The 26,987-nt window shown below is 40.5% G+C and overlaps 1 protein-coding gene and 1 long non-coding RNA gene across 3 annotated transcripts in view; one reads left to right on the forward strand and one right to left on the reverse strand.

Moving 5' to 3' along the window:
- LOC142052692 (uncharacterized) overlaps positions 1 to 6,554 on the reverse strand; it is a 37,904-nt gene extending 31,350 nt beyond the window's left edge. Inside the window, exons 1-2 of the long non-coding RNA XR_012658943.1 lie at positions 6,462 to 6,554; positions 5,341 to 6,094 (exon numbers count right to left, since the gene is read on the reverse strand). This is a non-coding gene — a long non-coding RNA (uncharacterized LOC142052692). The remainder of the gene's footprint in view (positions 1 to 5,340; positions 6,095 to 6,461) is intronic.
- Positions 6,083 to 26,987, forward strand: part of WIPF3 (WAS/WASL interacting protein family member 3) — a 38,533-nt gene continuing 17,628 nt past the window's right edge. Inside the window, exons 1-3 of one of the 2 annotated variants that reach the window (XM_075083147.1) lie at positions 6,083 to 6,331; positions 16,480 to 16,584; positions 20,645 to 20,777. In XM_075083147.1, coding sequence (XP_074939248.1) covers positions 20,700 to 20,777 — 78 coding nt within the window. In that variant the 5' untranslated portion in view covers positions 6,083 to 6,331; positions 16,480 to 16,584; positions 20,645 to 20,699. The remainder of the gene's footprint in view (positions 6,332 to 16,479; positions 16,585 to 20,644; positions 20,778 to 26,987) is intronic. The other variant, XM_075083146.1, reaches the window with a different exon arrangement.

The following is a 26,987-nucleotide window of genomic DNA, read 5'->3' on the forward strand; positions in this document are numbered from 1 at the left end:
CACTGGAGCTCCTCCCAGGAATCTCTAGAGATGTCCTATCTGTTTAAGGCTCCAATCCAGCAGCATTTCGGCTCTCCGGTGCTCAGCAGGCTTGTTTCTCCCGCTCTCCTCACCAACGCACCACACTTCCTTTGGCGGAGGCAGTGCATTTCCAATGAGCTGCCCAGGCCAGTGGCAATAGCTTCCGAGCGCTGTACTCCCAGCTGTACAATTCTGTCTTGCTCATGGCTTGTGACTAGTTTTCCCACTCACAAAATGTGTGTTCTACTCTCAATGATTCTCACTTATTTCCCCCTCGCCAGCCATTCCTCCTGAAATGATCCATTGTAATATTTTTCAGCCCTGCCTTATTGTGGCTAGTATTAGTACCTGAATGTCACACCATAACCTGTATCATTGGGTTCATATGTACTGAGAAGAAATTCTCCGCTTAGTAGTCCACGATAATAAGTTATTATTGAATTTTATCTCATTGAATGATTGAAAATAACAATGTCACTTTGGGCAAAACCAGACAGTGATAGTATCAGAAACTACTGCCGAGAAAATTGACAGTGAATTTGATGATAGTCCTTCCAGTGTTAATCTTTCCCCTTTAACAATTTGATTGAAACTCCTATCTGCATCTAGCGCAGCAGAGGGCACTCCCTTCTTCAGATCCCTACAATGAGTCTAAAGTTCTTTAAGTGCTCTCATGGGCTGGGCCAGATATCAACTATATTTCAAAGAGAAAAATACCTTTAAACATCTACAAAAATGTTGATACCACCACTTGTAAAAAATATGTGTGAGTCCATTTGTTCCAACAGGACTTACCTGAATATTTTTCATATGCAACAGACCGCAAAATGTGTCAGATTTTATTGTTAAGTGCTGAAAAGCTGAACAGGCATTTACTAACAGTATGTTTAAATCTTGGTTTTAAATGAGACTATATCTTTCTTTAGACACAAAGGACCAAATTATTATTTCAAAGAAAATCCAAAGGATTTACAAGAATATATCCACATGCTAAAGCTGCAAGTTTGCTTATGCAAACAAATCACGAGACCTGCTGCCTGCCCATGTCCTGCTATCCAACACCATAGGCTGGTCCCTCTGTATGAGCTTGATTTTAAGGACTGCAGAGTTGAACGGTATTTCAGGTCTGGCTGGTGGTGAATACACAGAGAAGAGGAGCAGTCCAGAGGCAGAGTATCAGGGAAGTACAATAATTTGCCAAGAGTAGTTAGTTATGCCTGAGTTACCGTCAGGAGCAGTAGGGACTACCTCGGCACTTGTACCCAAGATGAACAGATACAGACTCGCACCTCTCTCTGACTATGCTAATACCTGAGCAGCACATGAGTGTTAATAACTGTGCATGACATTAGGTAGGAGACTTTCATTTGCTGTTTAGCCTTGTGTTCTAGGTAAATTCTGAGCTAAATCTTGTACTTGACATCAATGCTTAAAAAAAGAAGCGTTCCAAACATGTTCAAAGCCCAGGACGTAGAACAACACTCATGCTGCTTCTTTGCCATAATGTGATAGCTGAAGCAAAGGGAATTTTAGGGGGGAAAATTGCTTGCAAAGACCACAAGGTACCTTTCTATTTCAAGAAAGTGGCAAAGGAAACCATCCTCTTCAAACACACTATTTGTGCCTACTAATTATTATCTTCAAGCACACTCCCCCTGGTGGGGATAAAACGGTTATACACTGAAAAGTGAGATTCAAAAATGATATTCTGATTCTTGCCGTATTTCACTTTTCACCCTAATTGCAGACTAGCACAGGGCATGGTTTCAGCTCATTATTCTCTACAGAGGCCTGCTAATGGGAGATCATCCACTGCCTAATTCTACAGCTTTAACATGGAAAAATTCCTTTCAAATTCAATACCAATGGAAAGCAAACAGTAGGGCTGCCTCTCTGCTTTTTGTTTAGCTGTTCAGTAACTGGATAAACATTAACCAGCTGGATAGTGCAATTATAATTTTTTTAAGGTACTGTAAATGCTTGCAAGAGCATAGTATCTGGCAGCCTCACAAATATTAATGAATGCATTCTTGTTCTACTCATGCTATTAAAAGCGATTAAGTACTTTCACAGAGGTCATGCAGAAAATGAATGGCAGAACCAAGCACTGAAAAAAATCCAAAGCTTTTTTACTAAGAGATACTTTTAAGGCATCCCACAGCACAAACAGAAATAAGCAGAAGAAATATAATTAGTCGAAGGAATTGACGCTAGGTACTAATTATTTACTATGAGCCTGAATGTACTTAGATGTTGTTTCCAATGAACTCAGCAAACAACTTGCTCAAAAAGATCAGGAGTAAGGGTTTAGGATTTGGATTAAAAACACCGAAAAAAAGTAAACACTAATATCCCCCTCTAGGGAAATCATCTCTACTAATTATTTGTCTACAGCTTTCTTCAGTATTGCATTCTAAACTGCATTTGTAAGCATCATTCCGTTGTCCTGTAGCAAGCAACTCAGTTACTTTTAGGAATTTCTTAGCAAAATGTATTAGAGCAAAATTAAAGTTTTGAGTTATTGTTAACCTTCTACGGAAAGGACAGAATTTGTACAGATAACAAGGAGAAGATCAATATTTGGAGACAAATATATGGGAATATCTCTGTTCATACATGGGAATGAGTCGTTAATTATGGAATTAGAGCTAACAAAGTCATCAAACACAACGGATGAGACTATTATTGTAACAGATTTCAAGTGTTGTAAGCTATTCAGAAGTGTAATCACATGGCACGCTAAATGCAAGAAACTTTTTTTATTTCTTCTCTTAAGCTTTTAAGTTTCATGCATTTTTATGCAAAAACTACTTTTTACATTACGCACAAATGCTTCGACCTGTAGGAATTTTTGTTGTGTCTTAATGATGTGTGCATAAATAATGACAACTACAAACCAATCCATATTTTCTGATAGATGTATTTAGCCTTGACCAAAGTTTAAAATAATTTTTTTTACTTTAAATTTAAATAATTGTTTGCTTGTGTTCAGTGGTGACCAGAAAGCTTTACATGTGCTTTTTTTTCAAAATACAAAGGTACAAATTTTGTAAGGGAATGAAGATTTTCAGCTTTTTCTTGGGGAGTCTTGAAGATGGCAGTGTCATAAACATGCTCTTAGTGTGGAAAGATATTTTTAAAGAAATGGTCAATGATATATTTGCTAAGAATTATTATCATCTAGTATTGAACAAGTTATGAACGGGAGGAATCTTCAATTAATATGCATTTTGAAATCTGTTTAATTTTCTTTTCGTTTGTAGCAAAAAGAGATTAATCAAAATTAAATTTCTCTTGCTACAAAGCATCCCTCACCCACCACATACTATGGCAGGTCACCACAGGCCATTTGCATCTCTTCTGTCTTTAAAAGTCACGGCTTCTTGGTGTAGAGGACAGACATTCTGCTTCCTCCTGGTTTAGGTTAAGTTTATCCTGCCATTTATTCATACTCTTGTTAGACTACACATTTGTAACCTCTCAGAAATTATAGTCTCACAATGAACTTGGCCTTCCACAGAAGGGCTAGGACCAGAAATGGGACGGTGCGAAATTTCTCATTTAGGTTGTCAAGGCTGAAGGTACAAGCTGGGGTTCAGCTGTGCAAGACAGAGCAAGGGAAGGAAATGGAGAAAAATACTGGTGTAGCAGCTGTCTGTGCTGGAATAAAAAGATGACAGACTGGAGCTGTTATGTTGCTCAGCACAGCCACTCAGAAAGTACTCCCCAGACTGACCTGAGAGGCATGTTCCCAACCCGCGGCGAAACCCAAAATAAGCCTTGCAGTTGCTTGCAACATGGTACCAAGGAACCGCAGAGACTGTCGCATCAGTAGCCTGCGTGTAGGACAGATGCAGATGTTCTCCTTTTCTGGAGAAATTGATATATTGTTTCATCCATGTTAAAATGTGTTTTTCAAGAGCAAAGGTATAATTCCAGTATACAACATAATTTTTAATAGTTATGCAGATGAGATGTATGGAAAATAAACTTCTCTTTATGGCTATGTTTTGTAAAACATATTGGTGTTAGCTACAAATATGTTTGAGGCAAGTTTTCTGTATTTGAAACACTTAAAATTATCTTAAATGGGTAGATAATACAACTGAGCAAAGGCACATCTTGTATAATACTTTGGGGTCAGTTTTGTCCCGGCTGCATTGCCCTTTCTGTGATCTTGGACGCAGCTGTGAGGAAGAGGAGGAGGATTCCATGTGGGGAACCAATAAAAATGGGGGTTTCAGTGCACTGGCCTTCACAAAGCTCTTTGCAGTTTGTACAGAAGTCTTTGGCCTCTTCCACTACCACCGAGCGCTCCAGAAGTGCCGTTGTTCTGACTCAGCATTTCCTTTCCACCTATGCTTCTCAAAGGCAAAAAAGGAAGAGGAGACTTTTATGATTCCTAGGCATGCAGCCCCGTAGGACTCTCTTAATAAAATCTAATGTGTAACAGGTTTCTGTAACCAGCTACCACTAGCCAAGAGGCAAGTATTATGTACTTCAGTGTATTAAACATATGCGAGCTATGCACCGCGGGTAAAGTTGATTGATTCAGACTACACCAGTGCATAAACTTCATACCAGGCCAGCCTAGCTGCATGGGTGGAAATGGTCACTGTTGCACTGTACAAATTGTGCTGTCACATGGATTTCGTTGGGAAGTGAAAGAAAGAAAGTGAAAGAAAAGTCATAGAAATGGGACAAAACCAATTTTTTTCCTGCACTTTTGCAGCTTGATCCTCTTAAGTTCCTTTTTGATCTAAACCAAAAGGTGGACAAAATCCATTTTAGCATCAGCAATCTAAAACCAAATCTCAGCGGAGATTAATTTGCATGAATAATGAAAGCTATTTTTAAGTGTGCCATTATATCTGTTTTTTTAAGTGAATGCTTACCTTTTTTTTTTTCCCTGGGGCACTGCCTATGGCACTCTTGGCTTTGTTTTGTGCTTTGAAGTTCAAACTACTGACCAGCTGGAAATGGGTTTAGTGCTCCCTGACCACTCTGGAAGCAACTGAGGCAGACACTTTGGACTGAGAATTATTTAGTCTGACAAGCAATCAGGAGGATATTTTCAGAATAATAGATCAAACTCATACCCCTAGACAGACAGGTTTTCATGCCCCTGCCCTGACAAGCAAAGTTTCCACAGCCCATCAGTGACTGTACACCAGTGTCCGAGGCTGATATTGCCATTGTCCGGATCAAAGCGACACCGATTTGCCCGGGCTGCTTTATAACCAAGCAGGGCAATGAAAAACCCAATTTGACATTTCTACAACAAGACAGGTTTTCCAGAGAAATCCAGAGAAGATAGACCTACCTCTCAGCCACCTGAAAGGACCATCCAAAGGCCACCGGGCAGACAAGAACCCGCACTATAATAAAGTTAATACAGCAGCATCCTCATTCCTGCGGTGTTCGCTGCATGACCAAATGAGGGTGCCTCGTTCCCCAGCTGGCTGAGAGGCCGCTCGGCAGCAACTCCCTCGCCCTGACAGAAACAAGGAAGGCTCGCTAAGGCGAGGCCGAAACGTCTTGCCAACTACCTTGGAAAAAAATTCAGATGAAAACAAGTATTTTTTTTTTCAGATGCTTCTAGTGCACAATCTGGGGCACAAAAAAGGAGGGCACCCAGCCAGCTCCAAGGCTGCTCAGCAGAAGTGGTTCAGCAGGTGGATGGATCGCTTTTGGTGGGGGGACTGGGTAGCGGCATCTTTCCTCCGTGCCGTGGGGCAGCATTTTAAAGCCCACGTGGAAGCTAAAATGTAAGCAGCTCTGCCAAGGCGTCCGCTCGTGGGATGGCGCGCCAGGCCACCGCTGGACTTCGCCCTCGCGTGCTTCAGGCGTGGGGAGGGAACGCGGGGCCCACGGGTGAACGCCCGCGCGGTGCCGGCCCCCCCGGGGAGCAGCCGGGGGTCCCGGGGCCGGTGTGGGGGCGGCGGCGGCGGCACCCAGCGCTGTGGGGCTGTTGGCGCCAGAACCGGCCGGATCCGACCGGCGCTCACGTGCTTCCCGCGCTCCCCCTCCACGCCGTCTCCGGCTCGGGGTGGCGTGTGTTAAATTACTACTCCTAAAAAAAAAAAAGGAAAATTAAAAAAATTATGCCTCCCTGAGGAGCGGGATAGGCTTTTTTCCCCCCCTCAAGAGGTTAAGATACCCCCCCGCCCCGCTCCTTCCCCCCGCCTCCCAGCCAACTCCCACCGCCCCTGAGGGGAGGCGGGCGGCCGCCGTACCTGCCGCCCTCTGCCCGGGGAGGAGCGCGCCGCGCCCCGGCCCCACGGCACCGGCACCGGCGGCCGCCGAGCAGGTGGGCGCGGGGGGGAGGCAGCGCTCGGCTGCCGGGTTCTGGGGGTGCCGGGTGCCCCCGGCCCGCCGCGGGGGGAGCGGGTGGCGGCGGCGGGGTGTTTGGTGGCCCTGAGGGCGCGGCGGCCGCTTACCCTCGCCGCGGGGACCGAGACGACTCGGGGGACAAACTTGCGGCCGGGGCCAGTAACCGGAGCGGCACCCCCGCGGGCAGGGCCCGGGCCCGGCCCCGGCCCCGGCCTCGGCCTCGGCCCCGGTCAGCCCCCGGCCGGGGGGGCGCGGGGTGCCCAAGCCCTCGGGACGCGGTCGCTCGCGGCGGCGGAGGAAGCGTGCCTCCGAGTTAGGCGCAGGTCTTGCGTGGTGCTGCTGCCGGTGCTCTTCTGTTTTTGCAAGTAAAGAGAGACGGGCTGTTTGCAGGCGGCGGTGGATAGGAAGAAGTTGGTTTTTTGGTTTTTTTCCCCTAGTTTTTGCCCTTGAAATAGATGTGCTGGAATAGGTCAGCTGAGGGGGGAGTAGGGGGGCCTGAGCTGAGCCGGGCCGAACCAAAGCTACCGTGTGCTGAACGCTTGCGCACTTATTGCCGGGGGAGCTCTGGAGAAGTGTTAGAAAGAAGCTTTAAAGGTTTATTATTTAATAATAATTAACCCCGGGTGAAAACCTGACTAAAATCAGCCTGTTTACGCTAATACAGAGCGGCGGGGAATGTGTTGGTACAGGGTGGGAAGAGGGTTTTCCCTTATTACTCTTAGGATATGCTCGGAGTTTGCAAAGGCATAGCGGGGCAGGCTGTGTCACAGCCGGTGTCCCTGCCCGTGCAGGGGGGGAGCGGAGGAAGGGTGTGTTTGCGTAGTTCGAGAAGTTCAGGAGTCCTAGGAATAAGAAGGACACGTTAGGCCAACATGCCTTTTTTTATTTCTATTTGTTCCTGAAAGTGGAATATTACCAAGATTTCTGAAAGGGAGCAAAATAAATCTGATTTACGAGAGGAGGGACTGAGATATTATGACTTCAACACAGAATGGTCTTGGGACAGTTTGGATTTATGGGCTAAAATTTGCAAGTGCTTATGCTGATTCAGACAGTGAAATATTGCTGAAATTGTGATAACAGTGATACCTGTTATCGTGGATGCTGCATGAATAAAAATCGTTGAACTGCTTCATGATACAATCAGTATTTTCAGTTTCTTCACCTGAATATCGAGCACAAACTTCTGTTTGTTTAACACCATGTGTTTGTATAATCATTGTTAAAAGTCTTTAGTTCACATCCTTTGTAGTGAAAGACAAGCCACAGGGAAGATAATCAAGGAAATGAATACAATTTTATTCCGTGATGGCAGTCCGAGCTGGGACACTTGTTAGGTATGTGTGTGTGAGGATGGCTCCCGTTCACTGCGTGGACCTGCGACCCAAAGCAGTGTCCCGGCTGGAATGTGCGGGCGGAGCAGACACCGCTGCCACCCACAGCTCCTAAGGGACGTTGCCCACGGTGAGGTGGGAAGACCGAGTCTGTTTTGCCATCAGTTACCAGCTTCCACATGCAAGGTAACATACAAGGAGCTCAGAGTGGGACCCTTAGAGAGGGTTGTGTAAGTGTGTTTTGTTTCACTGATAGAATGCTTTGGATGTTTTGCTGTAGATGATGATGACAAAATGTGGGTTAGACTCATAACCAGAAGGAAATTCTGTGGGAGTTGATTCTTCTCCTGTAGAAGATCCTAGAAGGAGTGGGGCTTAGCAACCAACATGCAACCCCTCTTGTTACAGCGACTTTGCTATTAAACATTATTAAGTATTATCTACAACACCTTATTAAGACTGAAGCTCCAGTAGACTAAGTGGCATACAAAAGTGCAGGTGCCTGTGCCAGCTTACACTATAAATATGAAACTCAATTTAAAAAAAAAAAAAATACATATTCTGCGAAGACAGGAGTGTATAAATAGTTTCATCAGCTTTGTATACAGACGGGTTGCTTAGGGGCAGATGCAAAGCTTAAGTTCATTAGGTGCAATGTTCAAGTCATTGCTAGTTTGGATCTGTTCCTGAAAATGATTAAGATGCACTTGAGATTCTGATTCTGTGATTGTACTGCACTGGAAAGAGCAACATATGACTGTACTTATCAAATCATATAGTATAATACAAAGCAACTCCCTCATTATTTTTTTTTTCTGTTTCTTCATCAGCTTCCCCAAAAGGAAATACAAATAAAGATCCTGTAGCATCTCAGTTTCTGGTACTGCACTACATTAGGAAGGGCCATGCTAGGATTGTGTATTTAATGACTACTAAATAAGAATTTGTGGAAAGTATTTAGGTAATCTTTGTAAACAGTAAATCAAAACCTAGCAGTGTCGCATTTCAGTGATCATTCCATAAAAGTCAGCGTTGTTCGTTGAATGTCGTAACAGAACGTAGCATAGATGATAATAGATGCTCTTTATACTTAACAGTAATTATTTTTTTTTGTTGATGAGGTCAGTATTTTGGGAAATTCATTGTCCTCTGAAAATAAGACCTTGAAGGGAAAACAATCTCTTAGTCATAACAAATAGAAAAATATTTGCACAATTAAAGAGGCAGACGTTAAAAGCTTCGAAGTTGAATAACATGATTTACTATTTTACATTATATCTAAAATAAATATTAACTGATATTAAATATTAAATAGGTTTATATTAATAATTAAAATATTCTAGCCCCAAAGAGAAGCAGAGCAGTGAAAGGATTGGCATTAAATGTCTTTGTATGTTTGTTAGTCATAACTCACCTTTAAGAATTACATGATTTTTCAGAAATATCTGTTTCTGTAGAAGCTTTTCTTCTCTGTGCTCAGTGACTGGGACAAGTCCTGTTCATTTATCAAAAGCAGGTGAGACTGGACTAACTCAGTTCAGTTCTCTTACCATTGACTTCCATAAGTTACCGATCCTAGGTGTGTGTGAGCATCAGCTACATTATTATGTGCGTATTTTATGCCATTCATTTTAAGGTCTAATAAATTATATCACAGCTGAAAAGTTGAAGCAGATGATTGCTTTGGGGAAAATGCTACTAGGCTCTGTTGTGTCAGAATAGAGATTCCTAGCTTCTTCAGAGTAGATGTAAAATTAATGTCTAAACAAATGTAATAATCAACTATGATGTCCAGTAAATTCTTTTGTAAGTTTTCAGTACTCATACTGAGTTACTAGTGACTGCTATGTAGTTTTGAGGTATAGCTTGTTGGAATGCCTTTACCACTATTCTTACAGGTCTTCCTCAATTAATCTGTGCTCTTACACAAAGTAGTTACTCTCTTTGAAAGGCTGAAGCTTTCTGGAAATCGGCTCATAGTAGCAAAACCTTAGTGGGACTCCACAGTTGCTTTTTCATGTGTGGTCATTCTGCATCAGGGTTGTCCTATGGCTTCATAGCCAGGATGAACAGTGATGTAAACAGAGCTTTAGCTGCAAACAGAAAAAAATGTCCTTGGGGCTTCCAAATCAGAGAGGAAAAAAAGTGTGTTTTTAGTCAAAATTGTATGCTTTTGAATATGCCCACCTTAATGTGACTTATGGACTTATTCAGTGTGACATGCATGACAGCTGTAAAGCTGCCTTTGGATTGTTTTGAAAGTATGTGAAACAGCTGAAGAATTTTCATAAGGTGTGAAAAGCGTATTTTCCTGCCTTGGCAATTCAGACAGCAGCTGAAATGGATTTCCTTTAGACTACCAGAAATACCTCCCTCTCAAATAAGATCATGCATGGGGAGCCTCATTCTTCTTTGCATTGACGCTGTTTCATCTTTCACCACTGTTATGACTAGATATGTAACCCTCTGTGATAAAAGTGGTATCATTTTGTAGCCAACCCCGGGCAGAGAGCAACAAACCAGCTATGCTATAGCTACAGTGTAAGTGATGATACCAAGTGAAAAGCAGAGGCAAGCTGGACCAAAGGTCCCTACAAGATAAAGTTTAGTAGGCATCAGAACAGAAAATTCAGCATGAAAGCACTTGCTCAATCTTGACGCTGCTCTTGCAAAGGTCTAAGAAAACTACCTCCCGTGTCTGCTCTGCAGCTTATGTGTAATGGATATGCTATAGCCTTCATTTACACTGTTGGCAATTACAGTGTCTGCCCTGATAAATTAAAGTGATGGCTAGAAATTGCAGTGCTTCTGTTTGATTCATAAGGTGGGGTAAAATGCGTCCTTCTAGATGAACAAAGTGAATGAATGGGTTTAAAGATAGTAACCCCTCTGTGTTGGTCCCTTTCACGAACTCTGCGCAGGTCTGTAAATGGCTGCTGTACCATTTAACTTTTTCTAGTTACTATATCATGTTTTACTCTCTTAATTATCAGTAACAAAAAAGGTAAAAAGAGGAGAGCAGAATATGGTACCGGATCACAAGGGAAGTCTTGGGATCTCTTGTTCCTCTTTCGTATCCTCTTGTTTGAAAGGTATTATGTTATTGCTTTCCTGACTGGCATAGTTTTATGCAGTGAAAAAAGTACCTGCACCAGCACTGTTGACTGCATATAAAATAGTGTGGGAAGTTTTGGGCCTTTATCCAAGTCAGTTACACTTTTGTTGTATGTTCAGAAGAAAAGAAATAACACTGCATCTGTGCAAAATGTATAAATCTGCTGCTTAAGTTGAGTAGACGCATAAAGAAAATAGCAGAAAAGGCAAGCCAGGCTTATGTATCAGGAAAACAGAGCATTTTTTAGTAACTTCTTTTCAGAGGGAATGTTTGCTCCTCTTGGGGATGCGTGAATCACTGCAAAAGTATCTGTCAAATTCTGCCTAGGATTTGGACAGAAAGTTGCTTCAGTTGATGAGTGTATGAGTGCAAACAGCTTGACACACATTAGTGATGTTACTTGTATGTAACATCGTATGTACTGTACTGCAGCTTGTATGTTCTAGAGCATCTTCGGAATTAAACCCTAAAGACTGACCTCACTTCTACTTAAAACAAATGAAAATTTAGCATAAAAATAAGAAGAGATGGATTAGTCCCTAAATTAGTAAATTGTCAGAGGGAATGGAGACTGTCTCTGTAGTGTACTGTGTGACAGATGTGGGGCCCAACAGGGCATTTAATGCAGAATGAAAGCCTTTTTTAGCCTTGAAATGACTAAGTAGCAAGGAAATTATGCAAAAGTGGATTATACAAAATATTCTTGGATCAAGCGATCATGAGTTTACATTGACTTAGCAGTACAATAAATGCTGCAGTGCCACGTGGGGATACCTGAGCTTGCTCTGAACAAGCTGTACCAGGAGCTGCAAAGGCCAGTATAGCTGCAGAATGCATATACTGTGGTTGCTTTGCTGCTTTCCTCTGTCCAAACTGTTTTACCTCGTCATTTTTTCTCCAAAATTTTGGTCTTGTATCCAGTCTTTGTATCCAGTCTTTGAGGCTTTGTACATTGGCAATAATACTTACCATCTCTAGTCAGGATATGTCTCCTGGTACCTCTTAGAATAACATTTCCTTTTTCAGAGCCAAATCAGCATAGTTCTGCATTTCCTTTTGTTTTCTTAGTACTAGCAACCTGTGCTGAACCTCTAGTATCATCATGCAAAGTTATTTACTTTTGCACCATGTGCAGCATTTCTTTCCCCAGGGCAGACAACTCTACCTTTTAAGTGAATTGTCTTCATTTTTCTTGCCTTTTGTCAGCAGCAGGCAACAGGTGAGGTGATTGGTGAAAAGAGCAGAGACAAAGGAGGAAGTGGAGAGAGGGAGTAGAGAGACTGGTAAACCACTAGAAGAGGAGAGAATTTTCCCAGAGGGAAGTAAAGAAGGAGAAGGGCCAAATCCAGACTGATAAAAGTGAAAGGTGGAGTCCAAAACCAGCATAAAACTTGATAGCAGAGTTGGTGGAAACAAATGTGTCCTTATCTTTCCCTTGCTTGGTCTGACCATAGCAGGCTGAACTGGAAGTGTGCTTGGGAGCTGATTCTGGCACCCAATTCTGATCTACTTGTTCAAAGAAGGAAAACTGTAGAAAACCACTTTGCTCCTTTGTTTTTATGATAGACACAACTTCAAAAAAATCTTCTATTGCCAATTAATCCCTAGAATTACTTTCCTTCTTCAGCAGGCAGCAAAGTTAGTTGACTATTTTTGGATTCCTAGTGTTCATTGCTTATCCTGTGTGTACAGGTAGGTATCAATCACATTCTCCTCTGAATATAATTACTTTCACAAAGAATTGCAACTGAAGTCCTTTAGTAAGTCAAAGGGTTGAATCTTGAATTCAATAAAACTCATGTTTCTTCTGAGAACTTTGTTTTGCTAGCAATTCAGACCTAGGCCTACAAATCCTAATATCTTTTGTCAGGGATTTTTTAGGGAATTAACAGTTGCAAATGACTTTCCAATTTGCGGTTCTTTGTACAAAGTGAAATCATTGTCCTGAGTAAATGGATTTAAGTTCAGAACTAGATATTTTGTCCATTACCTTTAAAAACAGCTGAACATATTTACACTTTTATGCACATAGGAAGTTTTATGGATGTGTTAGCTATGACACTTAAGGGCCAATAAGAGCACTTTGCACTTTATTTTGTAACACGGAATTAGTTAAAATACTAACAGTGCAACATTGTGGTAATGTAGAGAGACTTCCTTAATAACGTAGGGTTTTATGTACCTTTTACTTACACGTGTGGAAGCCCTACTCTGATGTAAAGAACACCTAAGAAGAGGTTACCAACTATGTCATTGAAATGGAACAGCAGTTTCAACAGGACTGACAGATAAGAGCATGAAAGCAAGAATGTATAACCATGTTCAGAAGTAGTTTAATTTGTCGGGACATCACGGCTAGCATTTTCACCATTGGAAACAGATTTGGAAGGAATATTAAGTAATCACAACTTCACTGAAAACCAGGATCAAAGCTTCCCTTTCTTTATTTGAGGTGAGGATTTCCCTGGCAACTTATTCCTGCAGGCAACCAGACCATCGTGTTTTACATCCCTTATGAAAGACAGTTCTCCTTACAGCGTACAGTGACCACAACCCATGCTCTGGGGCATGATACCGATACTGTATTGTAGGGAAGAATGGCTCATGTTAGATTGCCAGATTTATTTTCCTTGTATTGCCAGTATTAGACTGTGTTTCTTAAGCTGATACATATCAGCCTGATGTGGCATGCGTGCAGGTTTCTATAAATTTATATTTCCAAGATGGAAAGCTGCGAATGTTTAAAATAGGATCTCTGATGAAACATCATGTGGTTGAAAGTGAAAATTTTAGAAATGAGACATGGATTTTGAAAGTCCTGTAGTCTTCTGATACCCACGTTTGCAGATTCTTTTCACTTAATTGGCATTTGAAAAAAGACATTTTCTGTGCAAATATAAAAATATAAAATATAAAAAGCACGATGCTGAATACTACCTTGTTTGGGTTTTCTATTTTGATGTTAGCTACTTAATTCGGAAGCAAAACTTTCTTCTGTTAGGAGAATTGATTAAACAACTTCAGGAATTTCTTTGGTTGAAACCATTCCGTGTACAGATATACTTATCAAATATCTCTCTTTATATCATATGAATCATAGTAAATAAATATGTTAATAACTATAAAGAAATACATTATTAGTAACGATGTTAAAACATACAATGTACTTCTCTGCAGAGACCACAAAACTTGTGTTGACTTGAAACGTCAGATTGCCTCTATTAAGAGAGCTCAAGTGCTGTTCACAGTGAAACTCTTGAGGAGTGTAAAACAGTCGTCTTCAGAATGTGGCAATGACCTTGAACTTCCACTGAGCTGCACTTTCTTTATTTAACTTGAGCCAATGATTAACTTTTCTAATGACTGTATATCAAATTCACCGTTGTTTATATATCTGGCAGTGAAATAGGCCATGTCTGTCTTTGCATGGATGATACGATATATTTAAAGGAAACTCTTTGTATAAATTGTTTCATTTGCAAAGGCATGTCTTTGTGGAAGTCCTAATTGCTTCTAACTTACCTCATTTGTCTCTGCACTCTCTAACTACAGGCTAGCGCTACTGTCAGCATAATATATTTCTTCTCAGGTGTTGTTCTTTCCTCTTACTCCTTATTTAAAAGAGGATAACAAATTTTCTTCTGCTGCTTCCTTACAGCAATTAGTCTTCTATGGCAGATCTCCACAGAGCAGAGGAAGCTACACCCTGAAATAGTCGTGTATAGGGACATGAAGTCATCTGCGCAGCTTGGCCTCTGAAGGGAGGTTTGTCAAGACATAGCACTTTAATTTCTAGCTCTCAGGGAACCCAGCAGAGAGGTCTGCCCGTGGCACACATGGAAGCAAGGCATCTTCAAATTCCTATAATCTGTGCTAGGTCAGCCCCAGCTGGTTTGTTGCAGTGTTATCAAGCTCCTGACAGAACAAGAGTCATGCTGGTTTTTTCAGGCAGAAAGGGGATGCAGCCCTTAGCTGGATCAAGCCTGGTGGAAGTAGTCCAAACTGCAGAGAACTTATGTTCCTTGGCTTAAATGCAGGGTACTGTTACATGCTGTGAGATAATTCCAGGGACCCTGTGTAGACAGATGCTGCTAAGGAGTGTTTCATCAGATATTAAATGGAGGAGGAGCACCCGAGGGTTGTACATTTCAACGGAAATGAAAAAGCCAGAATCTGCCTTTAGTTGCAGTGATGTAAATGGTGACTGAGAGCAAAAATTTTTCTCACAAGTTTTGTGCAATCCAGATACTGTCTGTTAGGAAATGGTGAAAGGCTAATGTTTTCTTATTCAGCTGTAGGAGTATACCTGTGAATGTCTTAAAAGATATCTAGTAAGATAGGTAAGTATATGAGGGTTTGCATTTCTCGTGAGCTGTAAAAGAAGCGAACAGTTTCATGCTTCTGCACTGCTCTTAAATCTCTCAAATACAGCAGAGACTGTCAAGTATATTGTGGACAGGGTTATTTTTGCAGAGGGGAGAGTGACTATGAGGGTACTCGGAGGCTTTACCTTGATTCTTCCTTATTCTGTTCTCTAAACACAAAAAGGAATTCACACTGAAAATGGTAGAAAGAAATGTAGCATCTGGCGCTTGAAAAATACATACTTTGGTTCTGTTATACTTAAAATCTAAACTGGTTCCTTTCTAACAGAAGCTTTTTCCAAGTCATTTCGAGTTGTGTGATAGTGACAGAAGAAAAACTGATCTGTGTAGCACATGTCTACTACTCTGTTTTTTCTCTTCTCTGCCTCTACATGTGTTGTACTGTCTTTAAAAGACCTGTGGTGTGCTTGTACCAGTGATTTCAGCTGTTCTTCAGTGATGTTTGACAGGAACAAATGGGGCCACAATTGGGCTCATTGTCTACTTTTCAGATGGTGGAAGTCGAGCAGATGCTTATTGATGCTGTTTCTCCTGTGTAATTTTGAAATTCTTTGTTTTCTGTTAAAATACAAGGACTTAAAAGCTGTAACTTAGAACAGTATAGTTAATGGGGAAATGATATTTGATTATATGAAAGCTGATTAAAAGTTAAAACCAGAGTTTGTGGTCTGCTTTTTTTCTTAGTTTTTAATCAAGAAAATGATAATGTTTTAGGTAAGCTTTCCTGCACACTTGTGAAATATCTACCCCAGCCTTCACTCTGAAGCAAAAAAAAAAAAAAAATCTCTGAATTTCCCCAAAGCTGAATTACCTAGCTCAGAGTGCACAGTTGCAGTGATTGCAAATCCAGTAATAATGAATCAGTTGTTTTGCAGTCCTTTCTCCAAATTGATTAAAAGGGTGGCATTTTCAATTCCAAATGTGTTGTTATATATTAATGACTATACCACCTAAAGACCTAAGGACTATAGCCATGTAAAAGAAAAAAAACAACGAAAAACCCAACAAAATAAACCCTACTAGTTAAGAAATAATTTTGTGTATAAATGCATATCATGTGCATTTAAATAGTTGTGATTTTTATCCCTGTCCTTTCTCCTTCTAGAGGTTGTTCCAAATTGAAGGCACAGCTGATCCATGGCTTGCCTTTCCATGACGGGTAAAGGTACTTTAGCATAGCCCTTGCAGACAGACCCGTGGTGGTTCTGCTGGGCGTTAGTGTGGCAGGAGGCGTATCGGCTGCTGTCCAAAAACCGCATTGTTTCTTAGTGTGGCTCTGTGCTCCCGGCAGGACTTTGTCTAAGTGTGAGCCCAGCACTGTGGCAGTGACACTGTAGAAGGAGACCTGTGGGAAGCTTTTGGATCAGAGCTTGTCTACATCTGGTGCCTGGGCAAGGTGAGACCAAATCCATATAAAAGCGTAGGCAGATGTACTGAATTTACCACAGGTGAATCCAGCACAGGGCTGAGAGCAGTTCATGAAGAAGATAGATCTGCATCTGGTCCATCTTGCCTGACATTTCAAAATGAAAGTCTGGGTGGAGACTTTATCTGGGCCTTCAGAAATTTGGAGCTTGGGTTCTATATTGAGGACTGCACTTGCTGTTCTTACTTAAACCCAGCTGCTATTCAAGGAAGCACTGTGAGAAGAAGCAAGGAACAGTCTGTGACACCTGAAATTACCAGTCTTAGAATTACCCTTACCAAGAGGACAAAAAAGACCAATTGTTTTGAGATCGGAGAACAGTAACAAGTCGTCCCATCAGTCAGTGAACGTTATAAGAAGTAAAACAGCTCAAAAAATATAATTAGTCCTTGTAAATGTACTCCTGAATTGTAATTCTTATATTTCACAAAGCTGGTGCTGGGGGGTAGAAGAAACTGTTTTGCTTGGTACAAAGTAGAGTTAGCTGCAGTGGAGTGCAAATGGGATCAAATTAAGAAAAGGAGAAATTAGGCTGTGTGACAGGCAATCTGAACTATAAGTTATTTGACTGTGAAAGAGCTTCCCAAGGGAAATAATACAAGCCACATTATTTGGGACACCTAAAATTAGACTTCAGAAAGCACTAAAAAAAAATGTACAACCTTGCTTCGGTGGGGAGGTGGACTAGAAAACACAGGGTTTTTTCCTTGCAATAAATTCTGCAATTGTTGGGCCTGATTCTGTTTTGTGATGTGGAAGTCAAGGGAAGATTTACATTGCTTTTTGCCTGAGAAAACTGAGGCTAAACATACAGGTTTCTCCCCTCCACCTATTGCCAACTTTTTAAACTGCATATTTTTATTTCTGTGCCTCAGGGATAGTTCAGACCCCTCTCTTCCAATTATAAAAATATATATATTTAAAGGAGAGGAGAAAGGGCACATGTACCTTAAGGACCCTTTGTGGCATTTCCCTCTTCGCTGGATCTTAACAGTCACTAGAACTGATCAATGTGATACTCCTTTTTTGTTTTTAATTCAGTATTTATTTAGCTTATAATATGCAAATCCATTACCCTGGCATGTTCTGAGGCTATTGTCTGAAATTGCCAACCATATTTGTACTAGTGACTTGATTGGGAGGGGGGCAAATGAAATATAGCCTTTAACCAAGAAAGAGAGGCTTCCAAATAATGTATATTGATATATCGAGAGTGTTGCAGCCTTCTCTGTAATTTCATTTCATTACAAACCATGTGAGATAGGTGCAGTGACACAAAAGAGGTTCTCGTACCCAGTCCTACATATTAAATGTGGAGAACATGCAGTCATTTGTAAATTTTAAGAGCCTATTTTTTAAATTGTACGTTAGTTTGAAGAGGCCTCCCTTTATCTGTGTACAGTCTTTCTTTGCTCTCAGTGTCTGCTTGTGTGAATGACAGCACTCCTTCCAAAGCTCTTTTGAACAAATAGAACCCTTACATGGAAAATGTTTCTTCATTGTGTAGCTATTAGATGTAATCACCCTCACGCTGTAATAGTACCAGTGTAAAAAACACATGAATTTGCCTGTGTGCACAAAAGCACACCAAGGTCAGGACACTGAGCCTCTGAATTTGTGATAAGAGACAAAGCAAGGCACATACACAGAATTTTCTGAAAGATAGTTCATTTGTAGAGGATCCAAAACAGCATGGGAGGAAAGCTATAGGACGTCCCCAATATTTCATTCACGGGCTGTGGCTTATAGCCCCCCGAAATGCATTCTTCTCCTGAGGATAGGAGGATTCAGGATAGGAGAGTGGAATACATGGTGAAGTGAACACTTCCTGTGCATTCAATTTTGGGTTGTAGATGGCCCCCCCAGTTTTTGGTTCTGGAACTTAGGCTGCCTCACTTGGAGGCATGGGTGCTGGGGCTGGGACTGGAGAGAGAGAGTGCTAGAAAAGTCAGCTGACAGCATTTCAGACTGTGACTTCTAAACACTAAGAGCTGATTCCCATTTCCTTTCTCCCACTGCTACTCGCCTCCAGTGTGCTTTACCTCCTGCTGCCATGCACATGGTCTGTCACAGAAGCGTGGGTTGTATTTTTTTTCTAATTTGACTAAGAGCATATTTCCCAATCTAAATCCTTAATGAAGACAAAAGGCCTCTATTGCAGGGTAGGAAGATACTAACCCGAAACATATTATTAGCTGGGAAGACTCATTCTCCTTATGTCCATGTTTTTGAATGACTTAATTGAAGAAAAGAGGTATCTTCTGATAATAGCTTTTTGCATAGGGCAACAGTGAGGGTGGAACGGTGGCGATGCTGTGATGCCGGCTTTCTTGGAAAGCTTCATTAAGCCATTATTGAAGTGATTGTAACCAATTCTGTTACAGATTCAGAGTGCTTTGATATGCTAGTCCTTTGCATAGCAATCTCTCATGGGAGAAAGGAAATGTTGTAGAGGCTCTGCATAGTCGATTTTTGATCGGTCTTCCATCGAGTATTGTAAAAGATGCAGCAGAAGGGAAATACTTGGGTATTGTCTGGCTATTGTTCGTGTACACTTGCTAGGAAGTGGACAAGGTAGCATATACCTTTTAACTTTATTACCTCTTCTAACCTATCCCTCTCTAACAAAACAGCCAGATATTCCTCTAAAGATTATAACTTGTCTCACTTCTGTCTTGTCCTCTGTCCTGAAGCTCTCCGTATTGAACTGTCTCATTTCTCCTGCTTACACAGGTGATTCTTAAATTGCTTGACCAAAAGGTTTCAGGCAGCTGGAAAAGCGCAGAGTGCCTGCTTTTAAAAATGAAGGAAGGGATGAGGGGAATAAGGCCTGGGAATTGTGGTCCCTTCAACTTAACATCAATTTCTAGAAAAACATCAAAATGAGTAAAATATTTCTAAATGCTTGGAGGAGACAGGAAAACAACTATATAAAGAACAAATGTGTCAAATCAATGTAATTTCCTGCTAAGAAAAAGCCTTACAGAAAGGAAAGAAATAGCAGATGTCATACTTGGTGTTATTGTAGGGCTTTTGACACTGTTTCACGTGACATTGTAAAGAGTCTCAGAAGACAGTCATGGCACCATGGACATAAAACTAGATTTAAAACCATGTTTGAAGCATTTAGCCAAGAGTCACTGTCAAAATAAAAAAGTTATCGACTATGGCTTGCAGGGGGCTCTCTTTGGCACTGCCTAGTACTTTCATTTGCAATTTTACTGATACAGGGGTTGCTTGTTAACTTCACAGGTGACTTCAGACTGAGAGTGGATGCAGTCATGCTGGGGGCTAGGTTAGAGATAAAAATCAGTGAATGATGCACTGTCATTCTGCAAGAGATTTAAAAAAACATATAGCTTATGTTAGAAGACATAAGTCTTTTTAGTCAATGTATTACTAAAGGCTTGTGAAAAGTTAACATTTAAAAATGGTGGGGAAAACACATGTGACTAATACTTAAATGTCTGGTCCTTATATGCTGTCATTTGGTAATAGAAGCTTTAATTTGTAGAACTATTTCTTCATTTATTATTCAGTCATGGGGTATTTTCTTTTCTTTTTTCTTTCTTTTTAACATTGGAGCAAGTCCAGTGAACCTTACACAGTTCTTTACTCTGTCCCTAGAGCAGCAAATCTCTGGCTCAAAGTCAATGGAGTTTTTGTCCCAGCAGAGTGTCTACATGTGGTTGACTGTGATTTCTTCTCTGCAGAATTGCATTTCAGGGCTGTGGGCTAGAGTAAGGCAAGGCGTAATAGTTAAAGCTGGACAGGTTGGCATCTATGCATTTGGTATTTATGGCACTTGTCCAGATCTGTGAGCTTGCTCTTTAGATGAATGTTGTCATCAGATAACTATAATGAGGCTGTTCATACTGTAGTTTTGGAACAGTGCAGTATAAAAGTCTTCAGTCTGCTGAGAGCTAGAAATTTGGCTGATCTTCAGCTTACAGTGTATAAACACATTCCTCTTCTTTTTTTTATTTTTATTTTTCCCACTTTTCTTTCTCCTCCCTTCCTTCCCCTCAAGGACATAGACTTCGTCTATATTTTTCATAACTGCGTGAAGCTAGAAATCCTAACGGATGCCTGTGCCGCCACCGCCGCCACCACCTCCTCCTCCACCACCACCTTCTGGAGGGCCCCCTCCACCACCGCCTCTGGTAAGATTGACTTTTCGTATCTATTAGCAAAAGCTCAGCTATAGTAGCCAGCTTAGGGCCCCCAGATTTTTGGCGTGGATATTCATAGCAAATATCTGGGGCAGATGCTTGTTTTGCTGCCTTTTGTTCTTCTGTTCATTAGAGCAATGGTCTCCAAAGTGGGGTGCGTGAGGTAATCCATTGGGGTGTGGGAAGAAAATATTAGAACTTCAGTCATATACGTGTATAATTTATAAAATATATGTATACTGGGGTGCCTGCTCAAAAATTGTTTTACTGTTCGGGGTGTGGGACCAAAAAGCTTGGAGATGATTGCATTAGAGTGCATGTGGTGAGAATTTAGCATTCGTGAATACTCCAGCCACAGAGAACTAATTTTTGTATTGGTAATGTGCAGGTGGTAAGTGTTAATTTCTTCATCTTTCTTACAGCTTCTGTTAAGACTCACAGTGTTCAGCTGTAGGTGTTGCTCTTTCTAGCACATGCCGTCTTCCTGGTGATACAGCACAATATGCTTTTATACATGTGCAGGAACAATTATGGCTTGTAACAGATCATTACTCTGTGTGTCATGAAGTAGAACATGTGCCCTGCCAGCCTATTTGCAATCAGAGGGATGCTCTGAGTGGAGTTTCAGGGTATTACATTTTCGTACCTTCACAGTCAATGATTGTACCTGTGATAAAACATGTTTGTCATTCCTTTTATTCTGCAGTCATTTGTTCATAGCTTGTTTCTGCACTGAAATTCTTAGACCGTTTTTGAAATAGTGAAACCTGGCATGGTTGTGTTCAAGACATAAAACCTCTCCTGACTTTTTTTCATATATTTTTCTGTCAGTGCTATACTTACTTGCAGTGTATGTTAGTCCCTGTAGCAAAACAGTATGTGATACTTCAAATGTACTTCAAAATATTGGGGTTTTTTGGGGGTTTCTTTGTTTAAAATAACTGTATTTCTCCCTTGAACCCTCTGGCATCTCTGCCTGTTTTGTTCCCATGAAGGTCTTTTGATTTTGTTTGATAATGTTCTTATGTTATCTTCTTCCAGAAGGAGGTTTCCTTGCATATTTCTCTCTGCTACTTTCCAGGCTGAACCATTTTGTAAACCTCTCCATGAATTGTGGAGGTGAAGAGGAGGAAGATAAAGACAGCACATGAAATAAGCAGTGCTTAATTCCTTTTCTCATTCTGGCTTAACTTTGTGCACCACGAGCAGTGTTTTCAATTAGCAGCTCTTCTGGGTTGGTACACAACCTATAGTTAGATACTGAAATTAGTGGACTGAATTTTGTGAGCAACTTAATGCCCCCAATTTTAATTGCAAGGGTTCTCATCCTAATAAATTTAGCTCAGTAAGTATCAGAGACGTTTTTAGGCTCCTCTAACATATGCTGATTGTAGAAAACTTGAGAAAGCTAGAGGACACCTAAGGACCACTATGAACAAGTTTGGTTTTTCGTTTCCCCTCCTTTTCTGACGACTAAACCCACTACTATGATACGGTTTTGATACAAGAAGGCTTATAGTGTATTTCCATATTTTAGTTAGATCATTCTATTTCAAATGTGATCTTCTGCATGTAAGATATACAGAACTTAGGGTCAGCTTTTTTTTGGTGATGTGATACAAACCAAATGTATTTCTAATTAATGTCTGATATTAAAGCCTTCCAAGTGAAAAGAGCACGTGAACCAACTTAAAGAATTAGTGAAATAATGTGACAGAACATTGTTGTTTTTCTGTAACAGCAAAAGGATTTTCCCCTGTCAAAACTGAATCAGAGAAGGCTAATTTTGAGAGGATCTGTAGTCTGCCTGGTGAGTTTGGCAAAAGCGCAGTATGAAAGAGTCAGCTCTCCAGTTGGTGCCAAGTTGCAGAGTAAAGCCCTGTAATTGGGGAATCCATGAAAACTTGCTACAGACCCTATTTTCTTTTACTAGAAAGCTATTTTCTAGAGCTTGTCATCTGTCTTTTACAGCTGCTAAACTGCCCAGCTGTTGTTACAGCTGCTAAATCTACAGTTCGAGGATAGGAGAAGAAAAATTCTGTCAGGCACTTAGGTTTAAGGAAAACCTTCAAACCAAATAAGTTTTATTTGGCCAACACCTGGAAATGTTCCAAAGTAAACAGTAGTGTGATTTTTATTATACTGTAATATTTATAATAATAAACTGTTCTTATCTCAACCCATGAGTTTTCTTACTTTTGCTCTTCTGATTCTCTCCCCCATCCCACTGGGGCGGGGAGAGTGGGTGAGCGGCTGTGTGGCGCTTAGTTGCTGTCTGGGGCTAAACCACAACATAATTAAAAATAAACATAACATTTACATATTAGCAAATAAAAGTTAGGTTTTAAATGCAGTATTGATATGCAGGCAATCCTCTAGTTTAACTTACTTGATTTAGGCTGAAAGAGAAATGTCTCTGTGTAGGTAGAGGTTTTAGAATCCTGTCTAATCTTCTGATACTAATGCATGGTACTGTAGTCTTGTCTTGCTTTTCTGATTATATTGATAATAGCTGTACTTTCCTCTTACTTTCATTATTAAGATATTTTTAGCAGAAATAGTCACTACATTACCTTTTTTTCCCCTGTATATTGTCTTAGTGAATATTATAAGCCATGGTCCCAAATGATTTTTCAGTCCGTACTTCATTGAAATCCTAAGCACTGTTGACACTTGACCTTTTTGTACTATCGACTCCCTCTTAAGGCGGAAGGCAGTTAGGTTCTTTCTTACAATTTTCAAAGATTTTGGCCTTGCAGATATTCTGTAAGTATTTGTACCAAATTCTGTTCACAGAAGTTGCTGCAAGGCAATACTAAAGTGATTTGGAGATGGTATTTAAGACATGCTAGGAGCCACCTGTGCCCAACAGCTGAAAAGCTACTGGCTGTTAGAGTGTACTTAAAATGAAGTGGCTTTTTCAGGAGGGAATGGTAGGGTATCTGCGATCGCAGATGTAGGTGGCTAAGTCAAAATGTAAAAATAGCTATTGGATTAATTGAGCATATCTTCAAATGCCTGCCTTCTGTGGGTCATAGATAAAGATGAGAGGGATGAGTAGGCAGAATGAAACTGTGCCCCAACTTATTTCCTGGCACTGGCTTAGAGAATTCAGATCTTTTACTCCCTTTGCCCTTCCACCCTAATAAAGAAAACTTAGAAAGGAGTCATTAGGATGTCTGTCCTAAAGCTCTTACAATTTTATAGGCACATGTGTATCACATTCATAGTTTTTTGTTTGGGTTTTTTTTTGTTTGGCATTTTGTTTGGTTGGTTTTTAAGCTTTCTGCTCCTGAAAAACTTATTTTTATTCCCCCTCTCTTTCTTTTTACGCCTTTTGCCTTTTAGTTGGGCATATGAGCTATGCTGGTTAGTTTTGGTTTGTCATATTTCCTGGAGTAGATACCACCATTGAGACTGATTAAAAATTTTCTGTTTAATGTCCCAAGAGAGGATCAAGACAGAATTTTTATGTGGAGTGGAGGCTGCTCACTGCTATGCAGCCTTTGTCTGTACATTTGAATTCCTAATGTTAGGATCAGTCATCACCTATTAAAATGTTAATATTGAAGGAAGTGTGTATGTGTAGCAGCCCTGCTGGGTTGTGCCTTATTCAGAGAAGATATTTGTTTAATGATTCATATGTTTGTGGAGTTTAAGAGAATACTTCTATTCTCTTTAGAATTGGTGTTATTAAAGTCTTAGCATAGAAATTAAGCCCCAAAATATCACAGAGAATCAAATGATTAAAGGCAGTAAAGTAGCACCAGGAGTTTATTTGCCTTATCGGCATACTAAAAACTGGGAGAGCAGGAGAAGAAAGGAACATGCTTACTTTGGGGAGAGAAATGTGAAACTTGAAATAATGGTGAACACTAGACTGGCATGTAGATTAATCTTAATGATTACTGTATCCTTATTTAGTTAAAAAGAAAAGGAAAGAAATAGAATTGCTGTAGTAGATAAATATATGTCAGTGTTTACCAGGTTATTCTGACATTATTTTCTAGTCTTGTAATAAAAAACTCAGACGAGCAATTCCTCATGGTATAACACTGTGATAAATGCATAATTTACACAGAGGTAGGATTCCCAATGTTAGGGAAAACATCAGCTGATAGTTTTCCTTGTGGGGATGGGGTGTTTTCCCCTCCTTCATGCAGTTGTCAGAGTGCAAACCTTGTTGAGTTGTTTTCCTCAACCTTCCCAAGAAATTCAGGGAGGCACAGTGCTTCTCTGAAGTTGTGTGGGAGTTGGTTTTGCTCCTATGACATTTAGTACTACTGTGCTCTGGAAAAAGAAAAAAAAAGCATATGTAAAACAGCTTGGCTGAAGATACTGATGATATGTGGTATTTTGATTTGGTCTTACCAAATATGAGAAAGAGAATGTGCACATATAAGTGTGTGTGTATGCATAAATGTGTGTGTGTGCCTGCTAATTATTTATTTTTAAAATGAAGCTAATTTCTCAGGTTTTTATTCAGACTCCTAGGCGTACAGACATAACACTGAAAGCTTAACAGAGTCATGCATAGTGCCAATTACAAAGTATTTAGGAATGTGTTTATTAAAATTTTATGTGAGCTGTGAGTAGGATGAGATTTAGTACTTTGTCGTGAAGTCCCTAGGTCAGGAGATATTAAATCATAATATTTATTGCTGCTAGGTAAAACATACTGGAGCGAGAGTGCGGACTTGGTAATCTTGTTGGTGACTGGTCATCGTACAGACTGTGCTAAGGACTGGGCAAGGTACAGCTGAAAACTTTAAGAGTGCTTTGTTCCAGCCAAAATAAAGGAACTGATTTATAGTGTTTTAATAACGTATCACATCTCGCACCAGTCTGCTTTCATAAAGGAGTGAGAGGGAATTATGTGGAAAAAATGCTGTGTCTTTGTGAGGTTTATCTGAGTTAATTTTCAGGCAGTGGAAAATGTGGGATTGGATAGCTGTGGCGTCTCAAAGTGTTGCTGCTGTAGCCTTCTACTCCTGTAGCAGCAAATACAGAAAGGGTAAGTGGGAGCTGTGAAAGGGGGGGAAGATGTAAAGAAAACATAAATACTGGGTTGTCATTGCTCTGTATGTTTCATCTGGACAGGTACGGAGGCATGTACTACATATATTCATACGTGCTAATCTTCTTGAATGCTTTACTTGAGATCTCTTGGGTCACCACTTCTAACGTATTTAGGTGGTGAGTTCTGTTTTGCAGGTTTCTTCATAACATCGTGTGTTGTACATGTTGTCTGAACGGAAGGGAAAGCATTTAAATTTATTTTTCTTATTCTTGCTGTCTGTGTTTCATCTGTATAATTTTCCATGTAAGTATGAAAATTGGAGCATGTCACAGAGGTACCAGCTGTAAATGATCAAGCCCAGGTACTAGAAGCAGCCTAGCTGCAGAGAGCTAATAGCTTAACTTACCATTCTAATCACAAGGTAATACTTCCCTGAAAAATCAGTACCCCATCTGTAGGGTATGTGGTGGCTACATATTAAATTCCGTCTGTCAATTATTATTGTGCGTGTAGCCTTTTAATTAAAAGAGAACCCAGAATTATAGCGACACTTGAGTTGGACTTCTCTGTGTGGCTGGAAGGTGACATTGCAAGAAATGTTAGTTTCTCACTGTTCTCCCATCTTGGACTGACCGTAATTTTGCGTGGTTGCTAAAAGGCGTTTCAGAATGATCAGTAGCTTCTACACAGGTAACCGGGTAGCAGAAAATGGCCTAGTGTTCTTAGAACTGAGTGAGATTAAATCGTGATATGTGTAGGTTGTCACATGTTGAATATTTTGTTATCACTACTCATAACAGCCCTTGTCATTCTGGGGACCCTGCTATGGTAGACAAAATAAACAACAGTAGTGTCACCAGCTCCCACAGCAATATTTTCAGCCTTGTGCTGTTTGACATTTTCATTGCAATGCCGGGGCCTCAGGTTTTCTTGTTTATGTAAGGATTTTCACTTCTGTTTTAGCTGATGCAGAGGAAATCTTGCGAATTTGAATACTAAAAATTTAGAAATCAGAAGGTAAAGTTCAAAATTATTTTCTGAAGCCAGCTCAGAGTATTTTTGGCATCTGACTTGTGATCTTTCTGAACTGCTGGGAAACAATTTTAGAGTAGCTTTGATTTTTCTACTGCCTCCATTTTGGTGGCTTCTATTACGGCATATTTTCTTTCAGTGAAGGAACA

This window comes from Phalacrocorax aristotelis, chromosome 2 (genome assembly GCF_949628215.1).
Source record: "Phalacrocorax aristotelis chromosome 2, bGulAri2.1, whole genome shotgun sequence".
NCBI classification, from domain to species: Eukaryota; Metazoa; Chordata; class Aves; order Suliformes; family Phalacrocoracidae; genus Phalacrocorax; species Phalacrocorax aristotelis.